Raw genomic sequence first — 18116 nt, 5'->3', positions numbered from 1 at the left:
AAGTAGATTCTGTTTTGTTCATCTTTATACCCTATCCCACATTGTTTACCATCAGTCTTCACCCATTGTATACATTCCACGAACATTGAGCATGGTAAATTCTATTGCAATAAGAAGCTCTTTTTTACTCTATTAAAGTATTTTCATGACCAACTGTGTAAAACTAAGCAAGTTACTTGTTTACCAAACAAATAAGTCCAAACAACTAAGGGACTTATTTGTTTAAGGAACTCACATAAAAAGGATTAATAAAATTATTCTTTCTCAAAAAATATTAGCAAAGAGAATTCAATAACACATCCAAAAGATTACATATCATGATCAAGCGGGATTACTCTCTGACATCCAAGGCTGGTTAAACATATGCAAATCAAGGATACATCACATTAACAGAATGAAAGATACCACATTATTGTCTCAATTGATGCAGAAAAAGCATTTGACAAAGCTCATTATATTTTCTGGATAAAAATTCTTAACAGTTTAAGTTATAAATTAACTGTTAATATATAACTGTTAATAATAGTTTTATTATTACTCAACATAATAAAGGCCATTTAAGAAAAATCCACAGCTAACATCGTAATTAACAAGGAACAACTGAAAGCTTTTCCACTAAGAGCCAATATAAGGCATGGATGCCAACTATCACCACTTTTATTCAACATTGTAATGAAAGTACTAGCAAGACCAATCAGATAAGAAAAAAAAAAGAGGAAAAGGCACTCAAATTTAAAAAGAAGAAATAAAATTATCTCTGTTTGCAGATGATATTATCCTATAGGTAGAAAACCCTCAAAGTTTCATATAAAAAAACTGTTAGAACTAATAAATGAATTCAGTAGTTGCACAATACAAAATCAGCATACAAAAATTTTTGATATCTGTACACAAATAACCTAGCTGAAAAGGAAATCAAGAAAACAATCCCACTTATGATAGCATAAAAAATATGTGAAATAAATTTAAACAAAGCAGGTGTAAGATTTTTACAATGAAAACTATAAAACATTGCTAAAAGAAATTGAAGAATACACAGATAAGTGTAAAGATATCCCATGTTCATAGATGAGAAGAACTAGGATTGTTAAAATGTCCATACTATCCCAAGAATATACAGATTCAATACAATCACTTTTAAAATTCCAATGACATTATTCACCGAAGTGGACAAAACAATCCTAATATTTTTAAGGAACCATAAAAAAACCCAAACAGCCAAAGCTATACTGAGAAAGAAAAACAAAGTTGGAGGCATCACAGTTCCTGAATTAAAATTATGCCACAAAGCTATAGTAATCAAAATAGTATGGTATTGGCATAAAACAGAAACACAGACCAAAAAAAAAAAAAAAAAAACCAGAATAGAGAGCTCATAAGTATAAATATATACTGCCAACACAGTATTGACAAGGGCACCAAGAAGACACAGTGGGGAAAGGGTAGTCTCTTTAATAAATGGTGTTGGGAAAGTTGGATTTCCACATGCAAAAGAATAAAATTGGACCCTTATCTTATTCCATACACAAAAACCAAAAGTCAATGAAAGACCTAAATGTAAGATCTAAAAGCATAAAATTCCTAGAAGTGAACATAGGAATAAAGCACCGAGACATTGACTGGCCTTGGCAATGATTTTTAAAATATATTATACTAAAAACTCAGGCTACAAAATAAAAAATAAATGAATGGAACTATATCAAACTAAAAAGCTGCACAGGAAAGGAAACAAACAACAAAATGAAAGGGCAACCTATGGATTGGGAAAAATATCTGTAAATTACATATCTGATAAAGAGTTAAGTATTTTAAAAGTATAAATAAAACACAAACTATTAGCAGAAAGACAAATAACCTCATTAAAAAATAGACAAAGGACTTAAACAGACATTTATCCAAAGGAAATATAAAACTGGCCAGTAGGTATATGAAAATGTGCTCAACATCAATAATCATCCAGGAAATGCAAACCAAAACCACAATGAGATATCACTTCATATCCATTTGGATGACTATTATCAAAAATCAAGAGACAAATGTTGGCAATGATGTGGAGAAAAGTACACTGTTGGTGAAAATGTAGGATGTTGTAGTCATTATGGAAAACAGTATGGAAGTTCCTAAAGAAATAAAAAATAGAACTATATATGATCCCACAATCCCTCTTTTGAGCATATATCCAAAGGGAATGAAATCACTACCTCATAAAGATATCTGCACTCCCATATTTATAGTGGTATTTTTCACAATATGAATACAAAATATGAATACAACCTACATGTCTGTAGGTGGACAAATGGATAAAGAAAATGTGGGATATGTATATATGTGTGTATGCATATATATAACATATATAATATATATATTATATACACGTATGTGTGTTTATATATGTGTGTGTCTATATATAAAGAAAGAATGGAAAATTATTTAGCCCGGAAAAGAATGACATCCTGCTATTTGGCATAACATGTATGGACAAGAAGGACATTTTGTTAAGCAAAATAAGCCAGACACAGAAAGAAAAATATTGCATGATTTTTTAAAAAAGGTTAAATATATAGAGTATAAAACAGTGGTTACAGGAGTCAGGTTGGGGGATGAAATGGGAAAACACAGGTCAAGGGATACAATGTAGCAGATATGTAGGATTAACAAATCTAGAGATTTGATGTACAATAGAGCACTATAGTTAATAAAAGTGCATTAGAGATTTTAAAGTAGATTTTAGCTGCTCTTATCAAAAAAGCAACTATGTGAGATGATAAACATGTTACTTTGCTTTCTTATGGTAATTATTTTGCTATTTATTATATATGTATTCCATAAAATCATGTTGTAAACTTCAAATATACATAATAAAACTTTAAAAAGCAGCTATTGTGGCCTGGTGTGGTGGCTCATGCCTGTAATTCCAGCACTTTGGGAGGTCCAGGCAGCTGGATCACCTGAGGTCAGGAGTTTGAGACCAGCCTGACCAATACGGCAAAACCCCATTTTGACTAAAAATACAAAATTTGCCAGGTGTGGTGGCGCATGCCTGTAGTCCCAGCTACTCAGGAGGCTGAGGCAGGAGAATCGCTTGAACCCAGGGGGCAGAGGTTGCAGTGAGCCAAGATCATGCCACTTCACTTCAGCCTGGGCAAAGAGTAAAACTCCATCTCAAAAAACAAAACAAAACAAAACAAAACAAAACCCAAAAAAGCTATTGTTTCATACAGCTTTGAGCAAATGTAGTTTTCTAAGTCTCTTTAATAAGATTATACAACTGGCTATGAGGGTTGGCTCTACCTAACTTCTAAGTGTATCATGCAGAAAAATATATAAATGCCTCTCCTTCCTCTTCCTACTATTATTCATATGATCAAAAAATAACAAATATTATTTTCAAGATACTTTCTCACTTATGAGAGACTTCTTAGGTGATAATTATTTCATTAATCATCCTCACAAACAATTTCAAATCTCAAGGTTTCCTAGGAAGCTCCCAATGTAAAACACTTATTTCATTTTTATTTTTGTCTTTGAGGTTTTATTTTCATTTCTAACATAAATGAAACAGGAAAATCTGGAACTCCCAAGAATTTGAATTTCGATTGAGACAATGAACATAACATTTCTATAGTAATCAAAGATGTATGGGAGGTAGCATACAGACCTTGCTTTCGGGAAGAAAGTCCCAAAGCACACGTGAGGAGGAAAACGATTTTATACTCTCTTCTGTAGAGTTGTGAATGAAGGACTGCAGTTGCCATGGAGGCTAAATCTCAGAAGGAATGACCAGGCTCTTTTAGAAGCTGCTCCTGTTTTTTAGCCAAGACCTTCTGCTGACATCCCCAAACCCCAGTAGCTGACTGCAATGCCAGTTAATATGTGAAAGACTGTTAGCATTTGCTGTTTCCATTTCTTCTCCCTCTATCAGGACTGAATCTGGGGCAGGTGTGGACAGGCAGCAGGAAAATCTCGTTGAAAGCTATAAATTATCCTGATTCTGGGCTAAGCGTATGGGTGTCTTAGAGGAACTCTATTTTTTCCTAAGGCCTTCCAAGTGGGATGAAGAGATTCTGATAAGAACCAAACAGGTTGCAGTGTATCTGCATTGCTGGGAGGAATGCCAGAAATTTCAGGCTCAGATTGAAATCTTTGTTTGTAATAGCTTTCTTTCCTTGTGATCCAACTTCCTCTTAATTAATCAAGAGGGATTTTCTTTTTCTCCACATTTATGGCCCTTAGTTAAAGCTATCAGATGCTGTTGAACTCTGGAAACACCTCTGACAGATTTGTAGATCAAGTATTAAATCACTTCCCAATTTTTTTTTATCCTAGGAGGTAAAAAACCCACATGATGAAAAATATCAACTTTTTTTCCAAAATAAATGTCTCACTACCTGAAATAATTAATTTTTATACCTTTTTGTGCTCTTAAACAGCAGTTTTCAATTAGTATGGTGCATGCAAGACTGAAGGAAAGGATATAGTTTTAAAGCCAACAGAACTGTTGAATGAAAAAAAATTCTGCTTACTTTAAGAAATTACTCATTGCTGAGCCTTGGACATTTTTATCTGGTTTAATACACTGCATAGATGTTTCTCTTTCTGTCCACATGCTTGTCTTTCCAGTCCTTTTAAAAAATATTATATTTCAGTCTCTCTTGTGAGAGTTGAAAAACTATCTTTGCCTACATGAACTTAAAGTCCTGCTAAGGAAGATTGTGTTATTAAAAACAAAGGGGGCTAGATGTGGGGGCTCACATCTGTCATCCCAGCACTTTGGGAGGCCTAGGTGGGAGGACTGCACAAGCTCAGGAGTTTGAGACCAACCTGGACAACACAGTGAGACACCGTCTATTAAAAAAAAAAAAATTAGCCAGGCATGGTGGCTCATGCCTGTAGTCCCAGCTGCTTGGGAGGCTGAGGCAAGAGGATTGCTTGAGCACAAGAGGTCAAGGTTGCAGTAAGTCATCATCACACCATTGCACTCCAGTCTGGGGACACAGGAAGATCTCATCTCAAAAAACAAAACAAAACAAAAACCAAAAACCAAAGGGTAAGGGTAGGCAGGGATGGGGATAAGAAGTGAGCTACCAATAGCATTCATTTATTCTGTCCTTAGAATTCTGTCCTTAGATGATCTTTTCAAACAAAGTATTTGAAAAGATGTATTCCAATAATAATTTCTAAAATTCAATGTGTATGCAGGTTTTAAAAACATTTTTTAATGATTGGACCAAAATTTTGACTGCCTTTTTGTATTTTAATATGAGTTATCTATACAATACTTCAAAGCTGGGACTGGAAAGTAATTAGTCTTTGACTGTCTGAGCTTTGGTCTTTCTCTTATCTGGGCTTCAATTTTCTCATCTGGAAAATGAAGGTTGGATGAGTTGATTTTCTAAGGTCTATTTCTAATGGAGTTGAATGAAAAAAAAAAGGCAACTTAGGATCTTTGATAACTGGAATAAAAGGAGGCACAAGCTTTGAATTACACAGATATGGATTTGAATCTCAGATTTTATTAGCTGCAGGAAGTTAGATTTTAGTTTACTTAGTTATAAAGTGGAACTAATTAGGAGCTGTACTGAGGACTGCTGGGGTTTAAATGGGAACAATCCTATAATGTTCCCGGGGTAATATGTACGCATATTGTATGCACCTATAAATGGCAGGACCATATTAAGGTCAGAAAAACATAAGGCTGAGCACATGACTTGATCTAGTAATTTCCACTCTGGCACTTGGAGAAGAAAGAGAGTGAGCATATCACTGTCCCTTACCAGCAGAGATGTCCCTCTGCCGTGATGAAACTCGAGCTGTCATGATTTATAAAAAGAACACCATCAGGGCAAAGGCGCCATATCTTGGCAAGAAATGCTTCACATAGTTTCCATCGTCACTAAGCTCTCCTTCCCACCCCGCACCCTGCTTCTATTTAAATCCCAGGCACTCCACTGGACCATACTCATTTTAGCCACTGCCCAGGCTATCAGCAGAAAAAAGACAGGTGGGCAGCATGGCTCCGGGCGAAAAGGAAAGGGAGGAGGGCCCAGCCAAGAGCGCCCTCCGGAAGATACGCACAGCCACTCTGGTCATCAACTTGGCCCGAGGTTGGCAGCAGTGGGCGAATGAGAACAGCATCAGGCAGGCCCAGGAGCCTACAGGCTGGCTGCCAGGAGGGACCCAGGACTCACCCCAAGCTCCTAAACCAATCACACCCCCTACTTCACACCAGAAAGCTCAGAGTGCCCCAAAGTCGCCACCCCGAACGCCAGAAGGACATGGAGATGGACAAAGCTCAGAGAAAGCCCCTGAGGTTTCTCACATCAAAAAGAAAGAGGTGACCAAAACGGTGGTCAGCAAAGCTTATGAGAGAGGAGGGGACGTGAGCCACCTCAGCCACAGGTACGAGAGGGATGTTGGTGTGCCTGAACCTGGGCAGCCAGAGAATGACATTGACAGAATCCTCCACAGCCACGGCTCCCCAACACGGAGGAGAAAATGTGCCAACCTGGTATCTGAGCTCACCAAGGGCTGGAGACTGATGGAGCAGGAGGAGCCCACCTGGAGGAGTGACAGCGTAGACACAGAGGACAGTGGCTACGGAGGAGAGGCCGAGGAGAGGCCCGAGCAGGATGGAGTGCAGGTGGCTGTGGCCAGGATCAAGCGCCCCTTGCCCTCTCAGTAAGTGAATGCATCCTCCCACTCCTTGTATCAGGATCACTACTGAGCCCCAACCAACTCTGGGAATCCAGACAGCAGATGAAGTCCTGCCAGGGTTACAGCGAGAATCTCAAAGACTCACAGGCAGTGAGTACTGTAGAGGAGGGATGACCCTGGGCTGAAGGTCGGTGCCAACCTTAGACATGGACCTTTTGGTCAGGGCTTGTGCTATTTTGTTTCTCCTTTTTGTTTTGAACTGAACATCCAAGTCTTAGCCTCAACAAAGATGAAGCCATCAGAGAAGGATGCCTGTTTTGTGTGAATTCTTTAAGTCAGTTCTATAATGAGTAACAAATTGGCTTATTTCTTTAGAGATAAGAGTGGTTTCTGGTAGACTCATTGGGGAAACTTACCTTGTCCCAAATGTCTATGCTATTATCAGGAGATACGTCTGCTTCAATAACACCCATGGAACACAAATCTCTGACTCTAAACAGGTGGAAAGCTGCTGTCTAATTTGAGAGCAGGCTCTGAATGAAGTCAGACAGACCCAATCCCAAATCCTAGTTAGGCCCCTAACTAGTCCTTTTTAAAGCTGATTTTCTCAGCTGGGCACAGTGGCTCATGCCTGTAATCCCAGCACTTTGGGAGGCCGAGGAGGGCAGATCACTTGAGGCCAGGAGTTGGAGACCAGCCTGACCAACATTGGTGAAACCCCATATCTACCAAAAAATACAAAAAAATAGCTGGGCACGGTGTTGCACCTCTGAACACTCCCAGCTACCCAGGAGGCTGAGACATGAGAATGGCTTTAACCCAGGAGGCTGATGTTGGAGTGAGCCAAGATCATGCCACTGCACTCCAGCCTGGGCAACAGAGCAAGACTCTGTTTCACATAAAAATAAAAAATAAAAAATAACAAAAAAGCAGATTTCCTCATTTGTAAAATGACAGCAACTGTAAGCTTTTGGGAGAAGTTCTATTGTATTGGGAAATGTAAATGAGATTAGGGTTATCAAATACAGAGCTTGTCACATATGCTTAATCTATGAAAACTGTTATTACTCACATAGATTTGGTTACTTTGCAACTTTTCAAATTTTCAAAAACAGTTTGTCCCATTTGTAAACAAAGACAGCAATAATTAAAATGTCTAGATGCTAAATACACACACACACTCACACACACACTCAATCCGAAACATTTGTATAGACGAGACACGTGCTTTATTTCAAGACAGTAACTCCACATAGTAGGAAGTCAGGATTTCTTGTTCCACAATGCCAGGGTATCAAAATATAAGAAAAGTGTCTGATGTCATTACATTTATAGACTGACTCCCTTTGGGGACAGTGTGTTTTTCAAGTCTCATGAAACAATAAGAAGAAGAAAAAAAAAGGTTACCTATTTTGACAAAAAGCTGTTCTTTTTTTTTGAGATGAAGTCTCACTCTGTTGCCTATTCTGGAGTACAGTGGCACGATCTTGGCTCACTGCAACCTCCGTCTCCTGAGTTCAAGTGATTCTCCTGCCTGAGCCTCCTGAGTAGCTGGGATTACAGGTGCACACCACCACGCCCAGCTAATTTTTGTATTTTAGTAGAGATGGGGTTTCACCATGTTGGCCAGGCTGGTCTCGAACTCCTGACCTCAGGTGATCCGCCCACCTCGGCCTCCCAAGGTCCTGGGATGCATGAGTCACTGAACCGGGCTTAAAGAGCTGTCTTATAGTTTGAGACTATAAAGGTGTTTTGAAAGAATTAGAACTACCACACTGCTAGCTTTCAAGAAAAATAAAATGGCAAACGGGTAATTACAATAATCTGTTACGTGTTTAGTGTATGCTATAGGTGTTTAAATGCTTTGTCGCTTCACTTCTCATGACCCTCTGAGGTAGCTATTCACAATTGCAGGGATAAGAACACCAAAGCTCAGAGGGTAAGTTTGCCCAGCAAGTTAGTGACAAAGCTAAGACTTGCCCAAATGCAATGTTTTGAAACCAGACATGGTTCTAACCTTCGGGCAGTGTCTTGAGGATGCATTCAGAGGTCTGGATTTGTGCTTAATATAGGAGTTCATGATCAGAAGTAACTATGCTATCTGAACATGAGGAACCATATTCCAAATTCTGACCTTTTGGATCTTGGGACATGTGTGCTAGAAATGGAATAATGGGGTCCAAAAGAATAAAGATTGAGGGGGCACAATGACAAGATCTTTCTCTTGGCACATTTTAAATTAACTAGCGGTAGGGAGGTGACAGCTGGGACCAATCCTGAATGCATAGTAGAGCTAGACATTCTTTGGCACTTGTCTAAGCACTTCTCATATATTTATTTAACCTCACAGTATGCTCATATGATAGGATATAATCATCATCCCTCTTTGATAGATGGAGACAGGAGATGAAGAAATATTAGGGAATTTGTATGAGATTTTACAGCCCATGAGATTTGAACTCAGTCATTCTGGCTCTCAGTAAACTGTCTCACCTAAAAGTGGGGAGTGGGATACAGGACCCGTCTTGGGGTTCCCCAAATCAGGCTAGTACATGAGCACCTTCTTAATGTGTTGAAATGCCTACGCTTGGAATAAGAGACAAGTAGATTTGAATCGTGGTTACTTTGGTAATCCTGAGTCTCTCTATCCTCATCTAAAAAATAGATGTGATAGCTCATATCTCATGGGGTTATTTTTATATTAGCTATGTAAAGTGATAGACTCAGGGGAGCTCATTAGTAAATTGTACTCATTATAATACAGGGAGCCAGGCTTGGTGATCCCAGCCCTTCAAGATGCTAGGAGCTTGGCTCTGTAGGTTCAGAGTGGTAGTGGTAGTTAAATCTCTTCTTTCCTTTTTTGATTCCTTTCCCTCAGTCTTAGAGTACATAGGGTACAAGAATGGTGTATGCAGCAACAGCAGCTCTTAATTCCATTGGTAATCCTAGCTGTGCTCAGGAAACTTCAGCAGACACCTCATAGGAATTTTTGGCCAATGATACTCTCAAATATTGCTTGAGAAATGAAAGCAGCATTACTAAGCCAATTTGAAAAGTCTTTTTGTCCACTTAGTTTTAATTATAGGCACCCTTCTCTCCCTGTATCTGCCAATAAGGAGAAAATTATGTATCATAGACGTTTAGGTGGAAAGAAAGTTTCGTGGTGGTTAAGATGTTCCATGGATAATAGAAACAAAGAGATCAACTGTGAAAAAAGTAGATAAATTCTTTACCAACAGTGGTATTTCTAACTGCAGTTTTACTATGAAAATTGTTTATATTTTGTCTTACTTTAAACATATTTAGTCTTTTGATTGTGACTTGTTCAATCCAGTTCCTTTAGACAAAAGAAATTAGATCTTTCTCCCATAAAGGTGCAAGATGAAAGTACCAATCACTTATCATCCTGTCCTCCATGTTTAATTCAGTGAAAATAATAGCAGTTGAGCAGGAGGCTGCCATTTTACAAACAGGGGAACTGGCACAAAGAGACATTAAGAAACATGTAATCCAAGTCACAGAACGAGGAAGGGATGAAGTTGGGAAGGCACTTGTGTTCTCAACCACTATGCTAGACTGTCCCTCTCAGTAGAGAACAGATTCAAGGAACAAAGTGGAGATCAAAATGTGGGCTTAATTAGTGAAATCCTAACGACTCCCAAAGTTCAGGGTTTTGGTGCAACTGTATTGAAGGACCTCACAAGAAACAAAGGCAAAATTATGCTGTCCTTCTGCCTATGCCCAATTCTAGGGCCGCGAACCCCTTCCACAGACTCTGAAGACAGTTCAATCTGAAGAAGAATCACAGGCCTGGCTCTCAAATGAAGCTGAAAATGACAGACAGCAAAACTGCTGAGCGGAAATGTCATATTGCCTTTTGAATGCTGTCACCCTGTTTCTGATAAATGTGCCCTTCTTGATGTCACACTCTCAGTAATCAAAGGGGCTAAACTGTCTGTAGGGAAGGACAAGCAAATCAACGCAGCATTTCTCCTAGAAGTTGGAAAGGGTGGCAGAGATTCTTTGCTTCGCTGACAGAGGAGGGTGCCTGCACGAGGAGGAGAAATGCTCCCTCTACAGGAAGATCTGTGGAGTTGGCAATGAGAGCCCATCTTCACGTTCTCCATACAGATCGCAGACAGAAGAGAAAATCATGCCTCTAGGCGCCCCAGGCATTTTGAAGCTGGTGATTCAGGAGAAGGGCAACCATCAGAAAATGTTTTCAGTGCCAGTGAACTTGCTGGATTTGAAATATATCTTTTAGAACTCTTATTTCCTGGGGGTTTGATTACATATATAATAATTTACCCATATAATCATTACTCTGAAGTGACAGAATTATAGATAAAATTGGTTCCCATCTTCTCCTCACGCTGCTGAAGAGGCCCATTTAGATAAGAAACAAATTTCAGAATATATTTTAGTAAATGAAACTAGAATTTCCTAGACAGATTGCTTGTGATGTCTAGTAGAATTAGTTACCTTGAACATAGCAGGACAGGGAAGATATATATATATTTCTTTTTTTTTTTTTTTGAGATGGAGTCTCACTCTGTTGCCCAGGCTGGAGTGCAGTGGTGCAATCTAGGCTCACTGCAAGCTCCACCTCCCAGGTTCACACCATTCTCCTACCTCAGCCTCCCGAGTAGCTGGGACTATAGGTGCTTGCCACCACGCCCGGCTAATTTATACTTTTGATTGACTATAAGAAAGTTTGTTTACTAATAATGAAGAAACTGAGAAGGTGGGTCTGGATTTAGTATTGCTGTTCCAAAATATGAGTGAGATGTTAGCCTTTAAATATTGCTTTGCTTTCTTTCAATTTATGATAGGTTATCTTTCTAAAGTTAAATCTAGAGTTTCATTCACATTTTTCCCTAAAATTTTTAAAAACAGCATAATCTGGTATCGATTCTTATATTTACGATATTTATTGACCAAAAAAAATTCAGTATATAAGACTTTCTAACCCTGACTTAAACCCAAACCCAATATACTTTGACCTTTTAAAAACTGGAGATATAAAAATAATACAGAATGTTTATAAAATAGAGAAAATTAGATGCTCATTAAGATGAATTTCCTTCTTTTTTTTCCTAGCCCTATTTTCTAATTCTTTCTTATGGGACCAACTTTCTTTGGTGTTCTTCCCTCCAATTAGAGGGCACTACAATTTGACAATATAACAAATAGACATTAATATTTAAATGGTGCTTCCTTTAGGAGCTCTTTACAGGTTTTTTTTTTTTTCCAATAGAATCTCTGTCACCCAGCCCGGAGTGCAGTGTAGTTGTACTATCTCGGCTCACTGCAACTTCTGCCTAACAGGTTTAAGAGATTCTCCTGCCTCAGTCTCCCGAGTAGCTGGGACCATAGGCATGCACCACTACGCCGGCTAATTTTGTATTTTTTCAGTAGAGATGGGGCTTCACCATGATAGCCAGGCTGATCTCAAACTCCTGGCCTCAAGTGATCTGCCCACTTCACCCTCCTCAAGTGCTGGAATTACAGGCGTGAGCCACTGTGCCTGGCCTAGAAGCTCTTCACAGATTTATTAGCACACACCAACCCCAGCTGTTATCCCAAATGACACTAAGTTGCAACATTTAGGGAATCTAAGTTCCTAATTAAAAATTAGAAGAAAAAGCCTACATCAAAGAATCAGAGACCCACGTAATGTAGTTTAAACAAATTACCTCTGGAGGCAAATTTGAGTATTTACCTATTTTTTGCTTTCTTTGTTACCAAATCAGTATAATACCAACATAAAAGAGAATTTTGAAAAGTGAAAAGAACCAACTGTTATCTGGATACTGACATAATCATTTTTAATTATGCAAATGTTATTAAATTCTTTAGCCTAGTGCTTATACATTTTACAGAGTTGTGATTGTATCATAAACCCAAATTTGTATTACTTTCATTATAAAATATCCAGTAAGTACCTTAAAAAGTGCCTGGCACACAGTATCGTAAATAAATACTTCAAAGCATGGGAGGGATGTAAAAGTGCTCAAAAACTGTTTAAAGGCAGGATGCATTAGGATTTACACAATAGGGCAGCACCACAGTTGGTGCTCAGGAGACAAAGTATGAGTTAATAAATCACACTATTCACTTTCATTTGAGATACTTCGAGCCTCTACTCTGGCAGGACACCTCAGCTGTTAAGTCTGGTATGAAATTCACGCTCTGCCAAGATGGCCTTGGGCTTGATACTGAAGAATATGCCTTTGATCAGCATGGTGATCAGTCATTGATCAGCATGGCTCCAAAGGGACAAGGTATTTGCTTTCTTTTGATAATGAGATCGAGCAGCCCACACTGAGGGCAGCTAAACAAGAAAAGTCAATGGCGAGGCAGGGGATCAACTGACAAGGAGGGCTGAGGGAAATCCATTACACTTCAGCCCGGTGAGCTCCTAGCACTTCTCCATACATATATTTTACAAAGTTCTAATAATCGTGTATACAGTTTTTGTGTGCTTTTTTTGTTTTTACTAATTAACTGTGTCATACACTTTCATCCATGTTTGTATAAAGGATAGTAGTGTTATATGTAGGAGTATTTCCAATTCCAATTCTATTGTGCTATGAAACAATGTAGCAAGCGTAGGACTTTGGGAAACATCCAGCATAAGAACTGATGAAAGTTCGCCATCTAGTGGATGTCATTTCTTTTTTGAAAACAATGTTAATGTCAGTATATATTCCTCCAGGTCCACGTGTTTGGTTCCAGCGTTTGGGTAACCAGATTTCAGGAAGTGAGTTTGGATGGTGAGGGATACCCAAATCTGACTGGTTGCTGGGGTTGTAATAGTAAATTGCGAGAGCTGGGATAGCTCAGGCATGCCGTTCACACAAATACTTTCAGCACCACCAATCCCAATGCTTCCAGGCATGAGGCCACTTGTTACTGGGGAGAAAAAGGGAGGGTGGGACGCTTGTGAGGGTTAGGAGTACAACTCTCAGATAGTTCGAGTTCGTGTTTTACCTGTGAAGTTAAGAGACCTAGGGAAAAAGTCTAGGCAATTGGACAAATGGCAGGGACGTCTTTTTGAGTTCTGGGATACATGTGCAGGCTAGGATGTGCAGGTTTGTTGCACAGAAAAATGTGTGCCACAGTGGCTTGCTGCACCTATCAACCTGTCACCTAGGTATTAAGCTCCACATTCATTAGCTATTTATCCTGATGCTCTCCCTCCCCAACAGGCCCCGGTGTGTGTTGTTCCCCTCCCTGTGTCCATGTGTTCTCATTGATCAGTTCCCACTTACAATGAGAACATGTGGTGTTTGGTTTTCTGTTCCTGCGTTAGTTTGCTGCCCCATACTAATATTAGGTTGGCATCCTGATACTACTAGTCTACACTTTCCAGAGTTGGCTTTTTAATAGAAAATGCATTCTGAATTCCAAAGATACACACATTTAAAACACAACTTATTCCTTTATTAGACACTGTATGGGCCTGCTGAGTGGCATCACTGCATAGTAGAAAGAGCATTGACCTTGGTCTTAGGCAGTCTTGCGTTTGAATCCTACCCCGTCACCTATTTAGGGCAGTATTTCATAGTTATAGACAGGCTCTGGAGCCAACTTATCTTTGTTTCAAAGTCTTATCTTTGGTTCACTTAACAGTTTTGTGACTTTAAGAAGTTACTTCATCTCTCTGGCCTCAGTTTCCTCACTTGTGAACTAGGAATAGTAGTACCTATCTCAGGAAATGGTTGCGGGGAATATTAATAAAAAGCATATAGAATGCCAGTACATAGTGTTCAGTAAATGTTACTGTTGCTAGCTAGTGTTTTCTATCTGTACAACTTAATATTTCAAAGTTTGTGGCATCATTGATACTAGTCTATATATGCTCTCACTGAAAAATACACATATGAAAATCTATATATGAGAAAATATTAAAATGCATGTGTAGTGGTATAGTCCGTACCTTTGGGAAAAAATTGGTTTCAGAGGTCCTCTAAGAACTAGATTCCTGAAAACACCTACATGATTCCAGTTCTAAAGTGTTACTAATACTCAACTTTAAGATATACACATTTGCATTAACTTTGTGTGGGGAAGCTTTTTCTTAAAATAGATTTTAGTATCATTATAATGCTTAAAATATTCATAGAGAAAACAATCTAGAAGGATATGCACCAAACTAAGAACAATGGTGGGACTATGTATGACTTTTCTTCTTTCATTTCTAATTTTTTATATTGTGTTTATTTTTGTAGTGAAAATATACTTACATTAAAGATGCATATGCATGGGAAGTACAAAGGGAAAACAACACTTGGTGTTAACATATCTGAATCTTGATTGTTCACCCTCTCTCTACTTTAGGGTAAACAGATTTACAGAGAAACTCAACTGCAAAGCCCAACAGAAATACAGCCAAGTGGGCAATTTGAAAGGGAGATGGCAGCAGTGGGCTGATGAACACATACAATCCCAGAAGCTCAATCCTTTCAGTGAAGAGTTTGATTACGAGCTGGCCATGTCCACCCGCCTACACAAAGGAGATGAGGGCTACGGTCGCCCCAAGGAAGGAACCAAAACCGCTGAAAGGGCCAAGCGTGCCGAGGAGCACATCTACAGGGAAATTATGGACATGTGCTTCATTATCCGCACAATGGCTCGCCACAGACGAGACGGCAAGATCCAGGTTACCTTTGGAGATCTCTTTGACAGATACGTTCGTCTTTCAGATAAAGTAGTGGGTATTCTCATGCGTGCCAGGAAACATGGACTGGTAGACTTTGAAGGAGAGATGCTATGGCAAGGCCGAGATGACCATGTTGTGATTACGCTACTCAAATGAACCTTCAAAAACAAAAGCCAAATTTGGCCCACTATTGTCTTAATGCTAAATGCTCATGTAGGTAAAATGAAAATGCAACCTCTCTGTAATAACTTAGTAAATATTAAACAATTTTTACATAAATGACTTTCTGGCATTCTATTTCTACCTAGAATGAGGAAGCTTGGAGATTTTGAGAAAGCACAAAGCATTTCAGAAAGCATATAGAATGTAAATATATAGAAATAGGACGAAGAGTTGAAATTCCACAGAGTGTTTTTGTTTTTGAGACGGGTTCTCTTCATGTCACCAAAGCTGGTCTTTTACCTACTCAAGTGATCCTCTCACCTTAGCCTCCCAAGTAGCCGGGATTATAGGCATGAGCCACAGCACGCAGCCACTTGTATGTTGTAGCCAAAATATTTAGCTATTCATTGTAGAAACTACTACAGATTTTTAATTAAACATTACATCTAAGAAGAATGCTGAGTTGAGATAAATATCAGCAGAACATAAAATAATGTGTCTTTATTTGAAAAAAGAAAATACCATTAAGTTTGGTAAAATTAAACTTAAAATTTTTTTCAGAAGCTTGACTTTGTATTGTTTATATCATAGCATCACTCACAAAACAAACACATACATAAAAAGTTGTCAAGATGTTGCTGAAATTGTGAAGTTCCTCTATGGGTTTGGATTCTAACAGGTTTCCAGTAAGAGTTCACTTCCTTGTTTGATTTGAGTAAATCACATAAAAACAGACACTTCCTGTCTTAGCACCAACAAAGGAAGGCACACCCTCACTAAAAGTAGGGCAGAGGTGAGAGATTCAGATTTACTTGCCTTTGTAGGACTTCTTGGAGAAGTTTATTGTTTCATTACATGTCAGCATATAATGAGTCAAGCTGCTTACATTTATATCAATACAGTGATATGTATTTCTCCAACAATGGAGAAATACAGAAAATCTATGAAGTGGAATGTTCAGTATTAGAAGAATCCCATAGAATCATTGGTGAATTAAAAACAGATTTGAGACAGTTTAATTTTCCTCATACTGTAACAAAGAAAACTTTACGAAATGTTTAAAAGTCATAAAACTGCAATATTAGTTCTGCAAAAGTAAAAAATATACAGTTATTATGATGGCAAGCAGAAAATCATTTGACATTAATGTGCCTATGTGATCTTAAAAATAAATGGAATGGAATGTGAGATTGCACTCTTACTGGATTCAATGAAAGTTACTAAAATGCATTGATAGATAGTATAGCACTTTGGTGTTAAACGTAAAAATTAATGTCAAAATATGATACCTCAAAATAATAGGTATTAGATTGCTATAAGAATTATATTTGTTTTCATGTATGAGTCTCTTTCAAACTGAAGGTTCCAGTATCTTCTTTAAGAAAGTATGTATATTTTGTTTCCATACCGTATTTATAGAGCTACCAATTAATGACCAATATTTCTAAGTAGGATTTCATATAAGATGCACACTTCTATTACAAGTGAACCTATGCCAAATGTTAAAGACAAATAGCACAAGAATAAAAGATGTTTTCTTGTATTTTCTGTTCTTGTTTTTATAGTACTTACAGGTTATATTCCACATACACTTTCTTCTGTTTGAAATACAATAAAATTATAGAGTGCAACTTAGATTATAGTATCAGTAGAATATTTGTTAATAGATGAAGGTTTCAAGAGTCTCCTCATATTCAATTCCGAATAATAACAATTTATGCAGGCACTGACATAGATTATTCAAAGTTCAATTTGAGTGTAAGGATAAAGTAAAAGGCCTTTTCTCAGACAGCTTCTAAGACGTTAACTAACACTCTTCTGAATAAGGCCTGGCTGTAAAATCAGAAAGCTACTTTCCTTAGATAAAAAGGCCTGCTGTGTGATAGGCACATCTTCACAAGCACCTTGTGAGACAGACATCATCGTAAGAGGTGTCTAGTGATACTAGCTTGTGGTTTGTAGCCTTTTTTCTTTATTGTGTATTATTCTTCTGATAAATATTTTATTTATTTTTAAGGCCATCTGTCATCTTAATGTTTCGTGAATTGGGATCCAAAAATATCTCCTCAACCAAAATATTATCCTAAAAACTCCATGATAGGAATATCCATAGTTGAAAAACTTAGGATATTTTGACAAAAAATTAAAACAAAAAAATAAAAGAACTCAGGTGGCAAAAACAAGGTAATGAAAGTCCTCATATTTTTATAGTCACCAAATAATATATGAAATCCTATATTTTATCATTGATAATTCTAAATTCCCAATAACAGGCAATATATAACTATATAACTAATTTCCCAATCTTCAGGATTTTCCTTTTCCAAACTTTCAATCAGGTATTTGGAGGGTTTCTGTGCCGTACTTTATTACCCCTTCTATCTCATAACTTAAAGTTGTGTAAGTTCACCTCATCACTCTGCCCACTTACACTACAAGGAGGGAAGTTCTGAGCGTGGGCTTTTTGCTTCCCACAGTGTTGCAAGATGAGGCTGCATCTATTCTTGGTTTGCCTTCTGCTTTTTCCTTTCCCTTCCCAAGCTCTACTTCCTTCTTTTTCTATTCGCTACTAACTGATAAAAAGTAGAGAAAATCCTGTGCTGTTTCTCACATGATATAGAAACAATTCTGTGTA

General features: G+C 38.0%; 1 protein-coding gene across 1 annotated transcript; it reads left to right on the top strand.

Moving 5' to 3' along the window:
* The first annotated feature begins 5954 nt into the window (after positions 1–5954).
* ABRA (actin binding Rho activating protein) lies at positions 5955–17024 on the top strand. The gene is made up of 2 exons (XM_025394786.1): positions 5955–6678; positions 14998–17024. The coding sequence occupies exons 1-2, from the start codon at positions 6011–6013 to the stop codon at positions 15473–15475; spliced, it is 1146 nt and encodes a 381-aa protein (XP_025250571.1). The 5' UTR covers positions 5955–6010; the 3' UTR covers positions 15476–17024.
* The last annotated feature ends 1092 nt before the right edge of the window (positions 17025–18116 follow it).

Source organism: Theropithecus gelada, chromosome 8, assembly GCF_003255815.1.
Source record: "Theropithecus gelada isolate Dixy chromosome 8, Tgel_1.0, whole genome shotgun sequence".
In the NCBI taxonomy this organism is placed as follows: Eukaryota; Metazoa; Chordata; class Mammalia; order Primates; family Cercopithecidae; genus Theropithecus; species Theropithecus gelada.
The sequence above is the reverse complement of the archived record's forward strand: the minus strand, read 5'-3'. Positions and strand labels throughout refer to the sequence as shown.